At 50.8% G+C, this 16,818-nt stretch overlaps 5 protein-coding genes across 5 annotated transcripts; 4 read left to right on the plus strand and 1 right to left on the minus strand.

Moving 5' to 3' along the window:
- Window positions 1-2,460: 2,460 nt before the first annotated feature.
- CGCA056_v005347 (Cytochrome P450 monooxygenase TRI13) lies at window positions 2,461-4,330 on the plus strand (the record flags this gene model as incomplete). Its single annotated transcript, XM_037320599.1, has 2 exons — window positions 2,461-3,531; window positions 3,584-4,330. The coding sequence occupies 2 exons, from the start codon at window positions 2,461-2,463 to the stop codon at window positions 4,328-4,330; spliced, it is 1,818 nt and encodes a 605-aa protein (XP_037182339.1).
- Window positions 4,331-5,776: 1,446 nt separating this feature from the next.
- CGCA056_v005348 (uncharacterized protein) lies at window positions 5,777-7,468 on the plus strand (the record flags this gene model as incomplete). Its single annotated transcript, XM_037320600.1, has 8 exons — window positions 5,777-5,824; window positions 5,897-6,041; window positions 6,144-6,322; window positions 6,377-6,413; window positions 6,467-6,534; window positions 6,623-7,011; window positions 7,064-7,131; window positions 7,182-7,468. 8 exons carry the CDS (start codon window positions 5,777-5,779, stop codon window positions 7,466-7,468), a joined length of 1,221 nt encoding a protein of 406 aa, XP_037182344.1.
- A 266-nt stretch (window positions 7,469-7,734) lies between these two features.
- CGCA056_v005349 (uncharacterized protein) lies at window positions 7,735-9,320 on the minus strand (the record flags this gene model as incomplete). The annotated part of the gene is made up of 6 exons (XM_037320601.1): window positions 7,735-8,185; window positions 8,280-8,310; window positions 8,382-8,446; window positions 8,512-8,629; window positions 8,690-9,062; window positions 9,141-9,320. 6 exons carry the CDS (start codon window positions 9,318-9,320, stop codon window positions 7,735-7,737), a joined length of 1,218 nt encoding a protein of 405 aa, XP_037182343.1.
- A 1,599-nt stretch (window positions 9,321-10,919) lies between these two features.
- On the plus strand, window positions 10,920-12,468 carry CGCA056_v005350 (O-methyltransferase; the record flags this gene model as incomplete). The annotated part of the gene is made up of 5 exons (XM_037320602.1): window positions 10,920-11,186; window positions 11,247-11,376; window positions 11,431-11,554; window positions 11,636-11,784; window positions 11,846-12,468. 5 exons carry the CDS (start codon window positions 10,920-10,922, stop codon window positions 12,466-12,468), a joined length of 1,293 nt encoding a protein of 430 aa, XP_037181412.1.
- Window positions 12,469-12,914: 446 nt separating this feature from the next.
- CGCA056_v005351 (Heterokaryon incompatibility protein 6, OR allele) lies at window positions 12,915-15,128 on the plus strand (the record flags this gene model as incomplete). Its single annotated transcript, XM_037320603.1, has 1 exon — window positions 12,915-15,128. One exon carries the CDS (start codon window positions 12,915-12,917, stop codon window positions 15,126-15,128), a length of 2,214 nt encoding a protein of 737 aa, XP_037181413.1.
- Between the last annotated feature and the right edge of the window lie 1,690 nt (window positions 15,129-16,818).

Below are 16,818 nucleotides of genomic sequence, written 5' to 3' on the forward strand. Positions count from 1 at the left end.
GCTGCCTGGGCATACGTTTTTCCAGTGCCGGGGCCAGGGGTGGGTCCAGAGGTTTCTGCGGTTGCAAACCGGGTAAAGGTATCGATGAGGTCCTGGGCTGTAGCCTTCAGTCGCGCTGGGGCTGTCCCAATGAGGGCATCTAGTCCTTTAGCGAGGAGGTCTAGGGCCTCATCTCGGAGGGCCCGGCCCTCTCGGGCTTGCTGGAGGGCGGCGGCGGCGGATCGTGGCCCCCTTCCCAAGGGCCGGATAGGGGGGGGCGTGAGGCCCCTCGGTCGTGGAGGTAAGGAGGTAGGGGGAGGAGGGGTCTGGGGGAGGCTATGCATAGAGGCTGAAAGGCCCCTAGGGGCCTGCGAGAGGCCCGCGGCTGGCTGTGAGGCCATCGCGGGCGAGGGTTCTGGTGTGGGGGGTAGATTGGGTGGTGTTAGTGTTAATGTGAAGGTCCCAGCGCGGCACTAACAGTGGGTGCCGGTGGGGTGGTGTGTAGGAGGGAAGCTGCGGCTTCTGACTGTACAAATAAGACTACAAGTTTTTCGACGTTCATTCGATCAAGCAAAAAAATGCACATCTTCGGTGACTTGATTCAAACGTTTGGGAGGACGTCTGCATTTGTAGACATCAATTGGTTGACTTAGAGAATGACTAGAGTTCTTCACTGTCTTTCGACTCATCGTTGAGTGATGTATTTCTACGAAACCGTCCGGGCGTTTGGGACACAGTAATAAGAGCTGCAACTCTCGCGAAATATGCCAATATCAAATGCCGCAAACGCAAAGCAATTAACGTGGTGAATCATTATCATCTTGATGTGTATGAAGACATGCAAACTTGCCGGTGATGCTCTATCGAAAGGCGTATTGGTACCCGACAATGATGAAAATTCAATTTGGTCAAGCCATTTCTAACAGCGTCCTCAACTAACTGCCCCTCCTCCTGCTTATGTCTTGTTTTGAGTATTTGGCGACTATTATCATGTCTAGTAGGATATAACAAAAAGTTGCTGAGAGTTTCAGTTGATCCTAACATAATTGTTGTCGCTGTTTTAACTCTATCCGTAGTATGATATCGCCAAATCTTATGAGACCAGCCAAAGCAATTTTGCTTCGCAGAAAGTCAGAAGTAATGCCCCTCAAACGTTCACTCAGTATCTAAATTTGTGAAGTGTGCGAAACGCGGAAGGCGCGGGAGTTTCCTTTACAGGCTGCAGACAGACGAACTCTCAAAGTCGGGAAGAAAGCTAGAAACTCGGGCATCTACCCAAAAAGGATGTGACACCGAGTCCAATGATTTCATCCTCCGACGACTCACAAGTACGTACTGTCCGTACCTGGACTTCATAATCTTAATTGAAAGTGACTGGTTCCGAGCTCACTGTTTTTGATATCACGATAGATATGTGAAAAGCAACCTGGTACATGCTGCAACGGACTCAGAGGGTATACCAATGATGCTTGCCTTTGTTTGATTCCCTATTCCTTGTCATATGTTCTACAGCGATGTTCCAACCGTAGTAATGGTACGCATACAATCCTGTATCAGATGCAATTAATAAGGCAAGGATACTGAACTACGCGAACAGAACCATGTAGCAATCCAGAAGATGCCTCCCTAGGAGCACTTTGTCACAGAGAAGTTTCTCAGTGCAGTAGCACTTTCATCAAGCTCTGACCAACAGCGTGTAAGTTTTGCATGTGTAGAGGGACAAATCCTACCTTATCGAGGCTGGCCGGACGGCATCTACGTTGTTGAATTCTAATCAAGGATGACATCGAACAATTCACGGCGACTGTAGTGACCCGCAAGCCGGCCGACGGAGTTCGGGACCCGAAAACGACCGTTTCCCCAGACTGCCTCAAGTTCGTCCTGTCGTTCGCAACGAGGAAACTGCCCTATTCGTCCTTTGTCGAGAGTACCACATCACCGGTATGGATGTTTCAAATTGACGTTGAACTCTCATTTTGTTCTAGTAGAAGTGTTTTCTAATCAAATTGATCAACGGTCCAATCATCATGGATCATGTGCCAAGAAAAGAAAGAAGCTCAAGGATCCAACGGGTTCATGGAGTGTCGCCATCTTCAAGAGGTCCGAGTGTTCAACTCAATTGACATCGGCTGGAAATGCTAACCCAGGTCATTACCCTTTATGGAATGCAGCTCGTTACCCGCCGCGGGGAAACTTTCAACAGCACGTGGTTTCGCCGCTTTCAGTTGCCTCAGGAGGAGGAATGTGACGATGCGCTTGCAGCCAAGCTAAGCCCGAAACTGACAGCTCCTTGGACCACAACAAGGGAGGTTTCTTGGCTGCCATCAAACAACAGAGGACTGCATTGATGCAGTTATTTGTAGGGAACCAGTTGCCTGATATAAAGTCTTACGGGTTCCATCAAATGGCTTGTGATTTGCTTAGCGAAGTGTCCTCGTTCGTCTCGTTTCTCAACGCTTACTCGGTATGTCACATGTAAACATGTCTCAGAGCGCTCATCTCGTGGAAGAGGCAGGATCTCTCCCTAAACGATATGGCTTCGTCATCCTCGCCGTTGGCGTGTCGGCCTGGCTGCTGTACAGTCTCTACCAAAAGGCCTTGCCGAAGCCGATCAAAGGCATCCCATACAACCCCGAATCCACGAAAAGAATAATGGGTGATCTGTCGGACCTTGCCAGTACTGTGGCACGTACAGGAGACCTTTCAGCATGGCTCGTTGGACGAGCAGCCCAGTTCGACTCGCCCGTCGTCCAGATCTTTCTTCGACCCCTTTCGCCACCGATCGTCCTACTAAGCGATTTCCGCGAAGCACAGGATATGTGCATGCGCCGTAAAGAGTTCGATCGCGGCAAGATCTTGCGCGACCTCTTCACAGGTCCATGTCCGAATCATCAAATCACAATGGTAACCGGAGACCAGTGGAAGGCGAACCGAAGGCTGCTGCAAGATCTCATGTCGCCACCCTTCCTGCAAAATGTTGCGGCGCCCGCTATTTACGCGAATGTCGTCAACCTGATCAACTTATGGACCGAGAAGACGAGAATCGCGGAGGGGCGTCCGTTTGATATTTACCAAGATATCTTTTACACAGCTTTGGATGCTGTGACGGCATTCTCGTTCGGCGAACAGTTTCCTCACAATGCTACGAAGCCGGTGGCGGACCTCATCCGCGACCTGAGCGAAACACAGGTTGCAAGACTCCGGGATGGGCTATCTATGGATGATGCGGTCAAGTTCCCCACGGTTGAACCTGACGAAGTCATCCAATCCATCCTCGACGTTAGCATCAATATTGAGCGGTTGCATGGATCTCCTTGGCCCGTATTGAAGTGGAGAATCATCGAGAAGCTCCCACCTCTGAATAAGACGATGCGAGTTAAGAACGAGTTTATCGTGAGGGAGTTGAATAAAGCTACAGTCAGACAAAATGCAGGTGGGGGCGATGATACATGGGTGCGGTCTGCGGTGGACTTAATGGTACAGAGGGAGAGAAAGATAGCTCAAGAAGAAAAGAAGATATCGAACCATCTGGCGCCCAACATGAAAGATGAGGTAAAGTCTCCATCTACTCGCTTCCTGGTTTCCAGACTAACGTATCGTACAGCTATTCGGTGTCCTCACTGGCGGTCATGATACCACCAGCACCACCATGCTCTGGGCCCTCAAGTACCTCACTGACTGCCCCCAAATCCAAACCAAGCTTCGCAACGCAATGGAGGAGGGGTTCTCCGCAGCCTCCGCAGAAAATCGAAACCTCCGGATCGAGGAGATCATGCAAATCAACGTCCCTTACCTGTACGCCACGATGGAAGAGGTCCTCCGCTGTGCTGGTACTGCGCCATTGGTTGAAAGAGAGGCTATGGAGGACACAATCCTCCTTGGATATCACATTCCCAAAGGCACCATGGTTTTTTCCCTCGGCAAGGGGGCCAGCATCGTCACACCAGCTTTCGAGATCGACGACACAAAGCGAAACGAGACATACCATCTTGCCGTCAAGAACCGCGGCAAGGTTCCAAACTGGGACCCTGCCGATGTTGAGGTATTCAGCCCTGAACGCTGGCTCGTGCCAGTCACCACTCAAGAAGAGAAGGACCAATTGAACGGGACTGGCCCTGGATACGAGTTTGATTCTTCTGCTGGACCGCAGATTGCCTTCGGGATGGGCAGACGCAGCTGCTTTGGTCGACGACTGGCGTACGTAGAGTTGAGGATTTTACTCAGTCTGATTGTGTGGAACTTCGAGCTGCTAAAGTGCTCAGAGGAGCTGACCGGGTACGAGGCGAAGGATGGTGTGACACACAAACCCTTGAAGAACTATGTTCGGTTACGGAAGGTGGAAAGGAAGTAGTATGTATCATGAGATGGCTAGCGAGCGCTCTGTACTATATCGAAATTGATCTTGAATTATTGAATGAGTCATGACATGAGGATATGGAGTGAATATTATAACAATATGTGTCAGTCATTGCAGACCCCCAATCGCCTGATGGCATCATACTATTAGTGCGATCAAGTACGGCGAATCAGCTCGAAGACCAAAGCTCATCATAAACGCCAACTGGTGAGACCAGCCCCAGCATAGGTGCCGTTTTCTCACACAAGAAGCACATAACCTTAAAAGACCACGGTCCAAGAGAGCGGGCTGGGGCGGAGCGGAAGGGGTGGAACGGCGATGCTCGGCGGCGCCGTCGAGCTGGGCAGTGCGGCCGCCTTTATGGATGCGCTCGATCTAGACCACATGTCTTCCAAGTTCCAACGACAAGGAGAATATCTACGGCGGAATCTGGAGACTAGAACTACGGCAGTTAGGTATGAAATCTCTTGGCACAATCGGATCTTGGAGGACATCGTTGGCAGGCGAAGCGGTACGGTTCCGGAGGACGATGGCGGCAGTACTAACCTTATTCGGCGGAATTGAGGTGATGGCTGAAGACCAGCTAACTTACAGTATTACCTGATGTTTATGTATGAGTAGTACTCTCACGTGTTCGATGCATGCACTTCCATTGTTAGCCGCTCAACCAGCCGCACCGCATTGTGCCAGCGCAACATCGGTAGCTCTTATCTGTTATCGTGGAACTACGCGCCAGAAACCTTCCACGGCTCAATTTTCATTCATTCAATTAGCAGGCTTCAGTCATTTCCCGCTCTCAGTCGTTGCCCCGTATCCGTCTTTGTTTGGACAATAATTCGGTGGTGTTATGAACCTTCAATCGTCCCGGGTGACTTCTCCATCCCGCAAGGGATGTGGGAGAAACATTCCTCAGCGAGCCGAATATCACGGACTTTCGATGCGGATATTCTCCGCACTCTGGTCGCGTGCCCAATCACCAGTTTCCCGGAACCCCCCTTGGAGGCGTCATTGTGTCTCTCGCTAAGAGGTAAGGGTCCGCTGGCTTTTCAAAGGGTCGCCTCATTCTTCATCGCGAAGGGCTGCGGGCGGGCTTATCGACCGGAAACGGTCCAGCCACCTTCCTGGGCTTTCTGGCTAGATCTCTTCACATTGCTGGATTTCCCGAGGGCAGTCCCGCACGATGGGAAAACCTTTCCTCTGCCCAGAGCTGGAATGCCCTACGAGACAAATTCCTCTCTGCCGGAGGAAACTGCCCTCCCACATACGGCCGAAAAGACGAAACTTTGTGCAACATAAACTCCCGTCTCCCACCTGGACCATTCTCGATCTTTTCCCGCTCTCCCCCTTTCCGCTCTTTTGGACGACCCGCCGGTCCCACCCCGCTCCGAAAGTTCCGATGACGGTTCTCTGACTCTCGCTCCCCGGCCGTCACATTGATCAATGGCGCTTCCATTTTCCAGCTTGTTGGCGGGCCTACCAAGCTGTGCTGTGAGTATTCTCTTTTCTGATGCCTACCAGCTTCGTCAGCTTCGTGTCACTAATACGTGCTTCCCTTGACAGGCACCTTGCGCAACTGAAGCTCTTAATTTCACCTCATCTTGTGGGGTGACTGAGTTCAATTCAGAATGTCTATGTAAAGACCATAGTTTCATAGAAACCTACCGGGTTTGCGTCCGCGCATTCTGTGACATCGGGCCTCTATTCGGTAAGACCGCGACTTTCTGCACCACTTGATGGATCTTTGATCATCCTTGTTCATGGATCACTCGGCCACCGCTTTCACTTTACTAATGCGTTGTACATTCAGAGGCTAAGAATGCAACATGGACATGGTGCGACTATCCATATTCCGATCAGCAGGGATCTGTGGCAGGAAGGATAATTATTGTTGGGGTAACCGCCATCTTTTTCTTCCTGCGACAGATTGCCAAAGCCATGAAGTTATCCCAATGGGGTCTAGATGACTGGACTCTGATACTCGGATATGTGAGTACTTGCCGACGAAGCGTTGCATCGCAGGTTGCTGAAATTCGGGTATAGCTATTCACTCTCTCTTTCGCGGTTTCAAAATTCTACGGTACTAAAAACCTCTGCCGTACCAGTTGGGACTGATGTCTGATACTGCTTCAGGTTACGAGCTTGGCATTGGCCGAGACGTGTGGTCACTATCCCACGACGAAATCAACAGATTCATGCGAGTAAGGCGCTACAGTCCTGATATGCCACCCAATCCCAACATGATTCCCAAGAGCGAACGTTGTTGTACACGTGACTAATTCCAATCAGGTGTTCTTCGCTTTCGAGATAATCTACACCGTCAGCATCGGCACACTGAAAGCATCGATCTTGTTCTTCTATCTACGGGTTTTCAACCTCGTCAGTCCTACCTTCACGATAATTCTATGGTGTACCCAGGCTTTCAATATTCTCAACTGTATCGCTTTCACAATTGCGAATCTGAATCAGTGTAAACCTTTCTGGTTTGCCTGGGAGGGCTGGGACGGGCGACATCCCGGGTACTGTGTGAACCTCACCGCTATGCTGGTATCGCACGGGGCGATTAACATTGCTCTCGATGTCTGGATGTTAGTCTTGCCCGTAACACAGGTCCTGTGGTTGAATCTACGGATACGACGGAAGCTGGAGATACTGTGCATGTTTGGATTGGGCATTATGTGAGTTGTGTGCGTTCAACAAACGTGAAACCCCGCAGACTAATACGATCAGCATCACTATCGTCAGCATCATACGACTGAAAGTGCTATTGAACTTTCGGAACTTTATAGATCCGACGTGTAAGTCTTAACACCCGACTTCACAAGATCAACTCCGCTGACCCATGAAGATGATGCCTTTTGGCTGCACATGTGGTCATACGTTGAGCTTTCTGTTGGTATCATTGTTGCTTGCTTGCCATCTGTACGTCAGCTATGGCGTGACCTCGTCCCAAAGTTTAAGAGAAAGATCGGGGTCAATCCGCCGTCGCATGCATCATCAATACCTGGAGAATCGGCGAGGAGACTGAAAGATATACATTCCCTTAATGGAGACCAGCCGAGCCCCACGAGTGGAAGTGTTTTCATGTCAACGGCGCCATCTCCAGCACGGACACGAAGCGGTAATACAGTTTAATGTTCATATAACGTCGTTCCGTCTTTTGCTTGCACCTTTGACGAAATGACATTCGACTCCACCATCTTTTATCGGAAAGGTGATCAGTGTGTTTTTGAATTTGCATACATTCTTAACCAGATAAGGATCGGGCTGGTATTGCCGGGAATAATCATACACGATGCCGTTCCGAGAGCAGTCATGCCCAACAGATTCTCAACCATCCCGCCGGACAGCCTACTTCAAGCGTCGATCCAGTATATTCTGAAAGCGGAATGAACATTGGCTCAAATGGCTCTCCATCTGCTCGAAGCAGATGTCTCTTGCGTATGTCCCCTCTCCTCATAGGAAATGCTCACGCAATCGGTCCGGATGATTTTCCCATCCGCAGCATGCTGGCTAGAGTCACTGTTGTTTGTGAGGGTCGGGACACCCGATGATGTGGAGCTTTGGTTGTTTGAGGCGGTTGTTGAGGATAGTATGTTCTCTTGACTGTCGTCGCTCTCGATTATAGTAAGGCCGAGGTCGTCCTTGGGCTTGGACTTGGGCTTTCTTTGGCCGAGCTCGATGCCGCCGCCGCGCGATTTTGATTTGCTCTGGGAGCCGTAGTGCTCATAATACTGCGGTGCCTGCTTGGATCCCTTCCCGGAACTGAAGGGGTTGCGTCGCAGGATGAGTTCGAGGAGTGGTTGCATAACAGGTATGGAGCTCGCAATGATGATGGTGCTGCCCTCGACACTGCAATTAATTCCGCGATTAGAATGCTGTTTTCAGAGAACGCTGGCAGCACGTAGCCATTTGGCTCAATGTGTCTGGGGTGGGTTCATCTTACACTGTCCAAATAACCAGATCAGAGGTATCATCTGGGAAGCAAAAGAAAGTCAGCCTTGCGAGTCTCCATCCATCGACGGAAAAGCGCAGGTAGAGGCCCTACAAGAGAAGTCATCGCTTGCGAGAGACGGAATACGAGTTGTTTTGTAAACAGCAACAACACCAGAACTATGAGTCGGCCATTAGTCACAGTAGTCACTAACAATGATGCGTGCGAGATGGATAATGCATACACTGAACCAATACCCAGGGCGCATGACAGAGCGACTTTCTTCTTAGTGGACATTTGGAGACCGAAGAGCACTATGGCCGGATACACAGCCAGGTAAACATCAACAAACGCTGAGAATGCTGTTGAGGAAAATTGTGTTAGAGGGGCTGAGAGCTGTGTGGCAAAGAGGGTCGTCATACCGCCCGCGTAGATGCAATACGCGACTAAAATCTGTTTGCTGAAGCATTTGCCTGTGACAGAAAAGTCCCAAAGTGACCTGGCTGGCGTGCAGCGCCCAAGGAGAAGTCCTGCTGTCACAAAGAGCGTCAACTGGCACCAGATTCCCATCCACCACAAGAACCACTTATGATATCTCCCTGGATTCATGAGCCGCGTCAGAAGAGAGATCACGGCCAGTTTTGGGAGGCCAAAAGACATGTTGCCAGGGCAGAAGGCGGCCGTTGTCCATAAGATGGCGCCTTGCTTCTGCTCGGTCGATAGAAGCTTCATGTGTTTTCCATTGCCGTAGGATACCGCGATCGTGGACAGAGCCGTCGAGATGTAACCACAAAACTGAGGGACGGCACAGGTTGATTAGTACGCGAAAGGGGGTCTCTGTATAAAAGGATTTACGATAAAGGAAACACTTACCAGCCCTAAAATGATGAACCAGTCATCGCTGTGGAACTTCCTCATAATCTTCCCTCTCACATAAACTCGGCCAAGAACGAAACAGGTGCTGATGGCCGTGACAATCCAGCAAACGACGATGATGGTTGGCCCTTTGTCCTGAGCCTTCCACTCATCGGAATCCTCCGGTGGACTCGACATGTTGAAGTTGCAGAAAAGAATTTCTCAGCGACCATGCGGGCGTGCGGAAGGATCTCGGAGACCGGAGACAGCCTCGGACACTTGCAGGAGCTTGAAGAATATATGCGAGCCGACCGGACTGCTCGCGGACCATGTTCTCGGCACGCATGAAAAATTGCCGATTGCCGATCATGCTCACTTTTTCAACTTCCCAAGCTAATTTTCATAACTCCAAGGTTCTTTTGCCAGACTTATTAGACTCGAAACAAACCCCTTCATAATTCTCTCCGAAAGAAGACAATGTGTCTAAAATCTGTGTGGCTTCTTTCAGTCGGTGATAGCACATTCAGTATAATCCCACATCCCGCCCCTGATCATCCTGATATTTGATCACGATTCGTGAAGATCAGTCAACGAGCAGACCAAACGACGAAACACCAGGAGGCTGTGGGCCCTTCGCAATGTGCTGCATGCAATTGAACGTGGCGGGAATACGGGCTGCAGCAGATCCCCGAGTTGAAATTCTCCAACCACTCGTTGGAACAGGCGTCAACCTCCAGGTATACTGCGGTAGCAAGCCAAGACAATCGGTCTGATCATTTTGGGCAAAAGAATCGTCTCCGTGTTGTTGGAAGTACCCGCAAGCCCCGTTTATATTGCAAGGAATCTTCATGTGTAATATGTTGGAAGCAAACTTCATCTGTTGGAGTCTGGACGTGTTCTTCATCGTGTTGGAGCATGCCTGGCAACCGCATTGTCCCATTGGGGAAGTTAGCCCGGCCCATGGACAGGCCACATAGGCTGTTCGTGGGCACAGAAATGTCTTCATTGTCTAGGGGCCCGGCTGGAACCCCGACAGCCGAGCCTTCACCAACAGCATGTTGTGTGTCTGGCTGCAGAGATATGGAGCCGTGTCGTCAGGCTTAATATTCTTTTGTTCCAAAAACATGGGCTGCGAGCGTTGAGCAGAATGCGGCCAAGCCTCGGACGGTAGGACGGCGGCCGATCAACTTTGACCGAGAGTAATTATTTCCGCTTGAGGACTACTGTTGGGCTCTTGCGCTGTTGGTTGATAGCCAAAACTGTGACTATCAACCAACACTGTATCTGCCCCCTGCTCGGGCCTGGTCCGGAAGATGGTTCCTGGTGGGGCCGGTGGTCCGGGGCCCCGGTCTTCACAAGCCGGGGCAGCGTGCAGGCCACACAGCCGTCTGGTTTAACCGCGGGAGGTCCCGTTGACATTGTCAGAACTGTATTTGGACGGGGATTCGGGATCCCGGCCCGGACGAAGTGGGATGGAGCACTGGACCTCAAGATCTGCTCTGCCAACAACTGCGCTGCATCAGGAGAGACGCCAGTTCCGCCGCTCTCCAACTCTCCTTCACCTTCCGAGGACCTCGATTCCCACCACAAAAAGGGGTCATAGAAACAGACTTACGGAACGTGGGGGCTTTAGCAAATGCAGATGCTCATTATGTTTCCCGACTTCCGAAGAGGTTCCTTCCGACTGATTTCGCGGCACGATATATTTACTCGCCTTGGGAGCGCCATGTCAGTCTGGCCCCAGCTTCTTCACTCCTCCTCAGCTTACTTCATTCATTATCGTTATTCATATTCATGATGCCAGCTGCGAACGGCACCAACGGTACGAACGGTACTAATGACACCAATGGCACCAAAGACGCCCCAGTCGTCGACCCCTCAATTGCCACCAGCCCCAATGACCTGGCAGCAGTTCCTGGACTGCTAAAGGAGCTTAATGCTGTGATTGGCTCTTTGTCGACTGGCGGCCAAGAAGCCCGTCACGAGCTCCTGCTGAAGGCCCGGTCGATTGTCCAAGCTCTCGAGGCTCCGAGAGAGACCATGATCAAGCATTGCTGGGCACAGGTCGGCTTTTGCCTCGGCACCTGGTACTATTCCATGTAAACTAACTAAGTTTTCCGCAAGACTGGTGCCATTGCCGGTATCAACTTTGGTGTTGACTCAGGCCTGTGGAAGCTCATGGCCAAGAATGGCGATAGACCCCAAAAGGTAACCGAGTTGGCCGAAGCCCTTGGTGTTGGCCCAGCTCTCCTGAGTAAGTCTCCTAATACATCTTCCTCACACTTGTTCGACTGACACCCCATCTCAGGTCGTCTCATGCGCCATCTTGGTGCTATGGGATACATCAAGGAGACCGGCCTCGACGAGTACCAGCCCACCAACTTCTCAAAGTCGCTCAGCCTTCCCATGATTGGAGATGGATACATTGCTATGTGAGTCTTATATGTGCCTGCCACATCGACATTCACGTATTATCTACATGTAACGGTTCGCTAACGTCATGATGCCTCCAGGACTTCCTGCACCGGCGCCGGCCCCTTGCGATTCCACGAGTACTCTCGCAAGAGAGGCTTCAAGAACCCGACCGATGCAAAGGATACATCTATGATGTACGCCTATAACACCGACAAGGATATGTTTTCATGGCAACAAGACTTGGGCTGTAGGTTTTACAGCCACAAATAAGCTCGCATGGATACCTGTACTGACAGAAGTAATCGCAGACGGCACTCACTTCAACCACCACATGTCCGGCTATCGTCAGGGCCGTAACCCCTGGATGGCTCCGGGATTCTTCCCCGTCAAAGAAAGGCTCATCGAAGGCGCCGACAAGAACGCCCACGCCCCCTTCTTGGTGGATATCGGTGGCAGCATCGGTCACGACCTGGCCGAATTCCACCGCTACCACCCTGACGCACCGGGCAAGCTCATTCTGCAGGATCTGCCTGTGGTCATCGGCCAGATCCGGGAGCTGACGCCAGCCATCACGCCCATGGGCCACGACTTCTTAACAGAGCAGCCCGTCAAGGGTGCCCGTGCCTACTACATGCACTCATGCCTGCACGACTGGCCTGATGATGTCTGCGAGAAGATTCTCGCGCAGATCAAGGCCGCCATGAAGCCCGGCTACAGCAAGTTGCTCATCAACGAGAACGTCATTCCGTCAACTGGTGCCTGGTGGGAGACATCGGCGCTTGATATGGTCATGCTAACACTCTTCTGCTCTAAGGAGCGCACCGAGGGTGACTGGTACAACCTTCTGGAGAAGATTGCTGGGTTGAAGATTGTGAAGATCTGGGGCGGAGGCAAGGGCGTTGAGAGCTTGATTGAGGTTGAGCTTCCATAGCGCTCTTGTTTGTACTAATCTTGGATAGAGACATGGTCATTGACTCATGATTTTATAGTAGAACAGACCTCATATTGGCCATGCTAGTTTTGGTTGATTTCCTGTGACTTTACAGAATAAGTGTGCAGAACTCAAAACATCCACTGCTCGGAGGGGACTTTTGCTCTCGATTGCTGCAATCTTGAGCGAATAAACGTCTTTATTCGTTCTGCATGGTTTTAATGAGGGGCATGTCCAATTAAAAGTAGGCAGGAGCATGGAAACCAATCAGAATATTCGAGAGATTTCCAACCAACAAGTAAGCTGAGCGAAATCGCTCTTCGCTCTGCCACACCTCCTCAATCACTCAACTTTCCATTTTGGCAAAGTCGGCCTGCGGTCTGCGGAAGCCGTACTTGCAATAGACATTGGCCATTGGCTGCTGGCTTTAGCCACATTTCACTGCAATGCATCCCGTTTACCAAGATCTTCCAGATGGCCATATCCGTCTCCTCACTATTCATCCCGGAGACGAAGCAACGGCACTCTCTGGTATACTCAGGTCAGCACCGCTTGAATTGGCCCCCAACTATGAGGCGGTGTCTTACGCCTGGGGCGCTGAAGACTTCACCGATGCGCTGGATGTCGTCTGCGACACTGGGTCAACGTCGACATCGAGCGAAACGAAAGATGTCAGAAGTATCCCAATTACGCCCAATGTCACGTCTCTTCTAAACTCCCTCCGCTATCCCAACGAGCCTCGCGTTGTATGGATCGATGCCATTTGCATCAGCCAAGCCAATGCCTCCGAGAGGAGTGTGCAGGTGCAGCAAATGCGGCAGATCTACAGCCGTGCGCAACGCGTTATTATCTGGCTGGGCTTGGCGACTGAGGACGGTGAAAGCGATCGGGCCTTTCGCTTCCTTCAAAGGATGGGAACATACAAGAAGAAATATGACCAGAGACCGTTTTCGGATGACGAGACTTCCGAGTTTAGCCAGGATGAGTATTTGACTCTCAGTGATCTTAGAGATCCTAAACGTGGAGGCGATAGTGAGGCAGTTGACAACGACGTTGACGCAGCTGAAATTGACGTTGACACAGCTGGCAACGACGCTGACACAGTTGATAGCTACGACAAGGTTAACTCGCACACCCTCCTTACGCCAGTGGAAGCCGCTGAATCCGCTGAGCTTACAAGGTCAGCTGTTATTGCTAGTTTCTCAATTTGGTTTCGAAGTTGGGTCAAAAAAGCAATAGAGCTGTTCCAGAGTTGCGCCCTGCGTGTTGGCCTGTACTGTGGGAGTGGCCGCGCCAGAGACAAATGGGACGAGATGAGGAAGAAAAAGTGGGAGCAACATGAAGCTATGATTCGTGGGGAACTGCCTCGTACGTGGACCAGGTTTCTGGAGCGCATGAAGTTCTGGGAGCGCAGAGCACAGAATGGTACACAGGAGAGAGCGAGGATGGCCTGGGCGGCTGACATCAATATCATGGAACCAAATGTTGGCCATGTCGCCATCGGCTACCCTGTCCTTTGCGACATGTTCGGCCATCCATTGGCGCCTTTTTTCCATGAAAGTTTCCAAACCCACTGGACCGCAGTCGACAACCTTCTCGGCCGGCAATGGTGGAGCCGCACCTGGGTTGTTCAAGAAGTCTGGAGCGCAAGTGACAGAGCAATTGTTCAATGCGGGAAGAAGACCATCAGGTGGAAGATCTTTCAGAGGGCCACGTCTTATCATGAATATTGGGATGACATAGGCAAAACAATGAAAGACAGCAGCGACTGCCGAGTCGGAGTTTGGGCGCAACTTCAGAGGCGTTACGGATTGGCTCTTCATCTGTGTAAGATGAGACTCCTCAACGGAAAGCTTTCGGACCTGTTGTGGAACACCTGGGACCGAGACGCAACTGATCCGAGGGATAAAGTTTTCGCGGTCTTGGGTCTCGTCGGCGAAGAAAACCGCCCCCTAATGATGCCTGACTACAGTAAAACTGTCAAGAAAGTATTCTGCGAGGCAGCTAGGGATATTATACGCACGGAAGACAGTCTCGACATCCTTTTGGCAGCGGGTGGATCAAAACCCGCTTGCAACGGCGGTATGCTGCCGTCTTGGGTCCCTGACTGGCGGAAAGAGGCGAATGAGACAATACCAGTTCTGTTTGTCAACCGCACGCGGCTACTGTCTCCCTTCTTTGGAGACTCTATGGACTATACGCTCGTTTTCGGGCACGGGTATACAGCCTGCGCTGACGAGAAGGCTGTTGCCTGGTTTGGCATGAACCTCGAGACACTTCACACTCACGCTATCCTCAATGATGAGATTAGTAGTTGGTGCGGTGCCCCTCAAGGCTCTGTTCCCGTTTCAGTAGACTCGATCATTAATAATTCCTATGCCCTGGCACAGAATGCTCTGGAGGGAAAGACAAATCACTGGTGGACAAAGGATGAGAAAGTCAAGGATGAGCTACGGCCAGAGTGGATGAAGAAGAGACACGCGACTGAGTTGCGGGAATCATCGAAAGGGTCTTGTGTGCGGGCTCGGCGGGCGAGAAGACCGTTGCTCAAGTCGTTCAAAACATCATGCCACTTCGCCGATTCTTCGTCACAAAAGGGGAACGATATATGGGTATTGGTCCTGCTTCACTCAAACCCGGTGACAAAGTTTATGTCCTAGCCGGGTGTAACTTCCCCCTTATCCTCAGAGAGATTGTAGACGAGAATGGTGACAGAAATGGGGAGTTTGAACTTATCGGGGAAGCCTACGGTACGTCAATGATTGGATGCTGTTAATCTAGATGTTTCTAACGGCCCCTTTTTCTCGCAGTTCACGGAATCATGGCCGGAGAAGCTATTGCAAGGATCAAAGAGACAACGTGGTGGGAAAACCTTGCTTGGTGGAATTCGAGGAAAAGTGTGAAATGGAGTGAAATTATTATTCGCTAGAAACGAATCATCGACCGCGTAACGTAATTTTTAGTGTTAGAGGAAATAAGCAAAAGCCAGGTGAGAAATGACTTGCGAGGCATCGTTGACATGATTTTGTGTGCCGGTTCCGCGGCCGATAACACTACTTCCAACATCATACAAAACGTGATGTCGCAGATGCGGTTCTTCGTCACGAAGAATGAGAGATATATGTGCATTGGTCCCGCTGTGCTGCGATCAAGCGACAAGGTCTTTATCATTACCGGTTGCAACTTTCATATTATTCAGTTGAGAGAGAAAGTGAGCGGCTACGGAAGGGTCATGGGAAGATTCGAAGTTGTGGGGGAAGCCTATGGTGAATTCTTAGGCGGTGCATTATCCAGAAATGTTGTCTAGGACATGTAGTGCATTTCATTATGGCCGCAGAAGCGCTTTCTAAGATTAAACAACCTGGTTGGAAGATCTTCTCTGGTCTCGCCCCCTGAAGCGAGTGAGGTGGCTCGAGGTTGCGATACATCGAGATAGGCCCCTTTCGCAGAAGACGCAACAACAAGAGGTTCGACTATCTTTGCTTGCGAGAAAGCTTGATGCGGGCCATACTTGTTTGGTGTTAACAGACGACATCGGTTATGACTATAACGTTATTTGAGAAATTGAAGGACAGGTTACCCGCAACCCCATGGGGCAATCGGGGAATTGCATGCATTTTTGTTGACCGGGCCCTGTATTCGGCAGCCGAACGAGGGCAGAGATGCAATTATTGATTCAAAAACGACCATTTGTACCTTGGCCTGCGTCTCCGATCCCCCTTTCGGTCCACTTTTGCGTACTGTGGCGCCCTCAGCCTGATATGATTCAATGCAAGTTGACGGAAGTTGAATTGTACGATAAAAAAGGCACCAATGAGATGTTTGACTGTCTGCGTGACCTCGCGAGTAAGCCACCTGGTGGTGGGTAAGACAGATCCTTACGGAGGTAATTGAGCTGCGTAGACATGGTGGCTAGGATGGAGTCACTGGCTTCGAATTTCTCTATTAAAGCAGGTCGGGTAAAGCCAGCATTGGATCCAAAGACTTCGCCCAACCTTATGTTGGCAGCTCCTTTTTCGGCAAAACTTTCAAGATCAACATGTCTTCCCTGTACAGGCCAGACCTTGCTGACAGCACAACTCCATGGGAAGAGCCAGAGGTGGAGATGACGAGGTTGATATCCGGTTCAAACAACTCTATTTTTATCAAAGGGCAGTCACAGCACCAGCCTCGAGCCGGGACGGAGGAATCAGTTCAGACGGAGTGAGCCCCCTTTTTTTTGTGATGAGGCCCACTGATGAAGCGGTCTACCTCCTGTCTCAATGTACTAGTTTTGATACTGATCCCCTCGCGTCTTTGGACTAGGCCGAATTTCCAATGGAAGGAGATCATCCACAACACTCTGAAGGC

Source organism: Colletotrichum aenigma (assembly GCF_013390185.1).
Source record: "Colletotrichum aenigma strain Cg56 chromosome Unknown KSG_Cg56_contig03, whole genome shotgun sequence".
In the NCBI taxonomy this organism is placed as follows: Eukaryota; Fungi; Ascomycota; class Sordariomycetes; order Glomerellales; family Glomerellaceae; genus Colletotrichum; species Colletotrichum aenigma.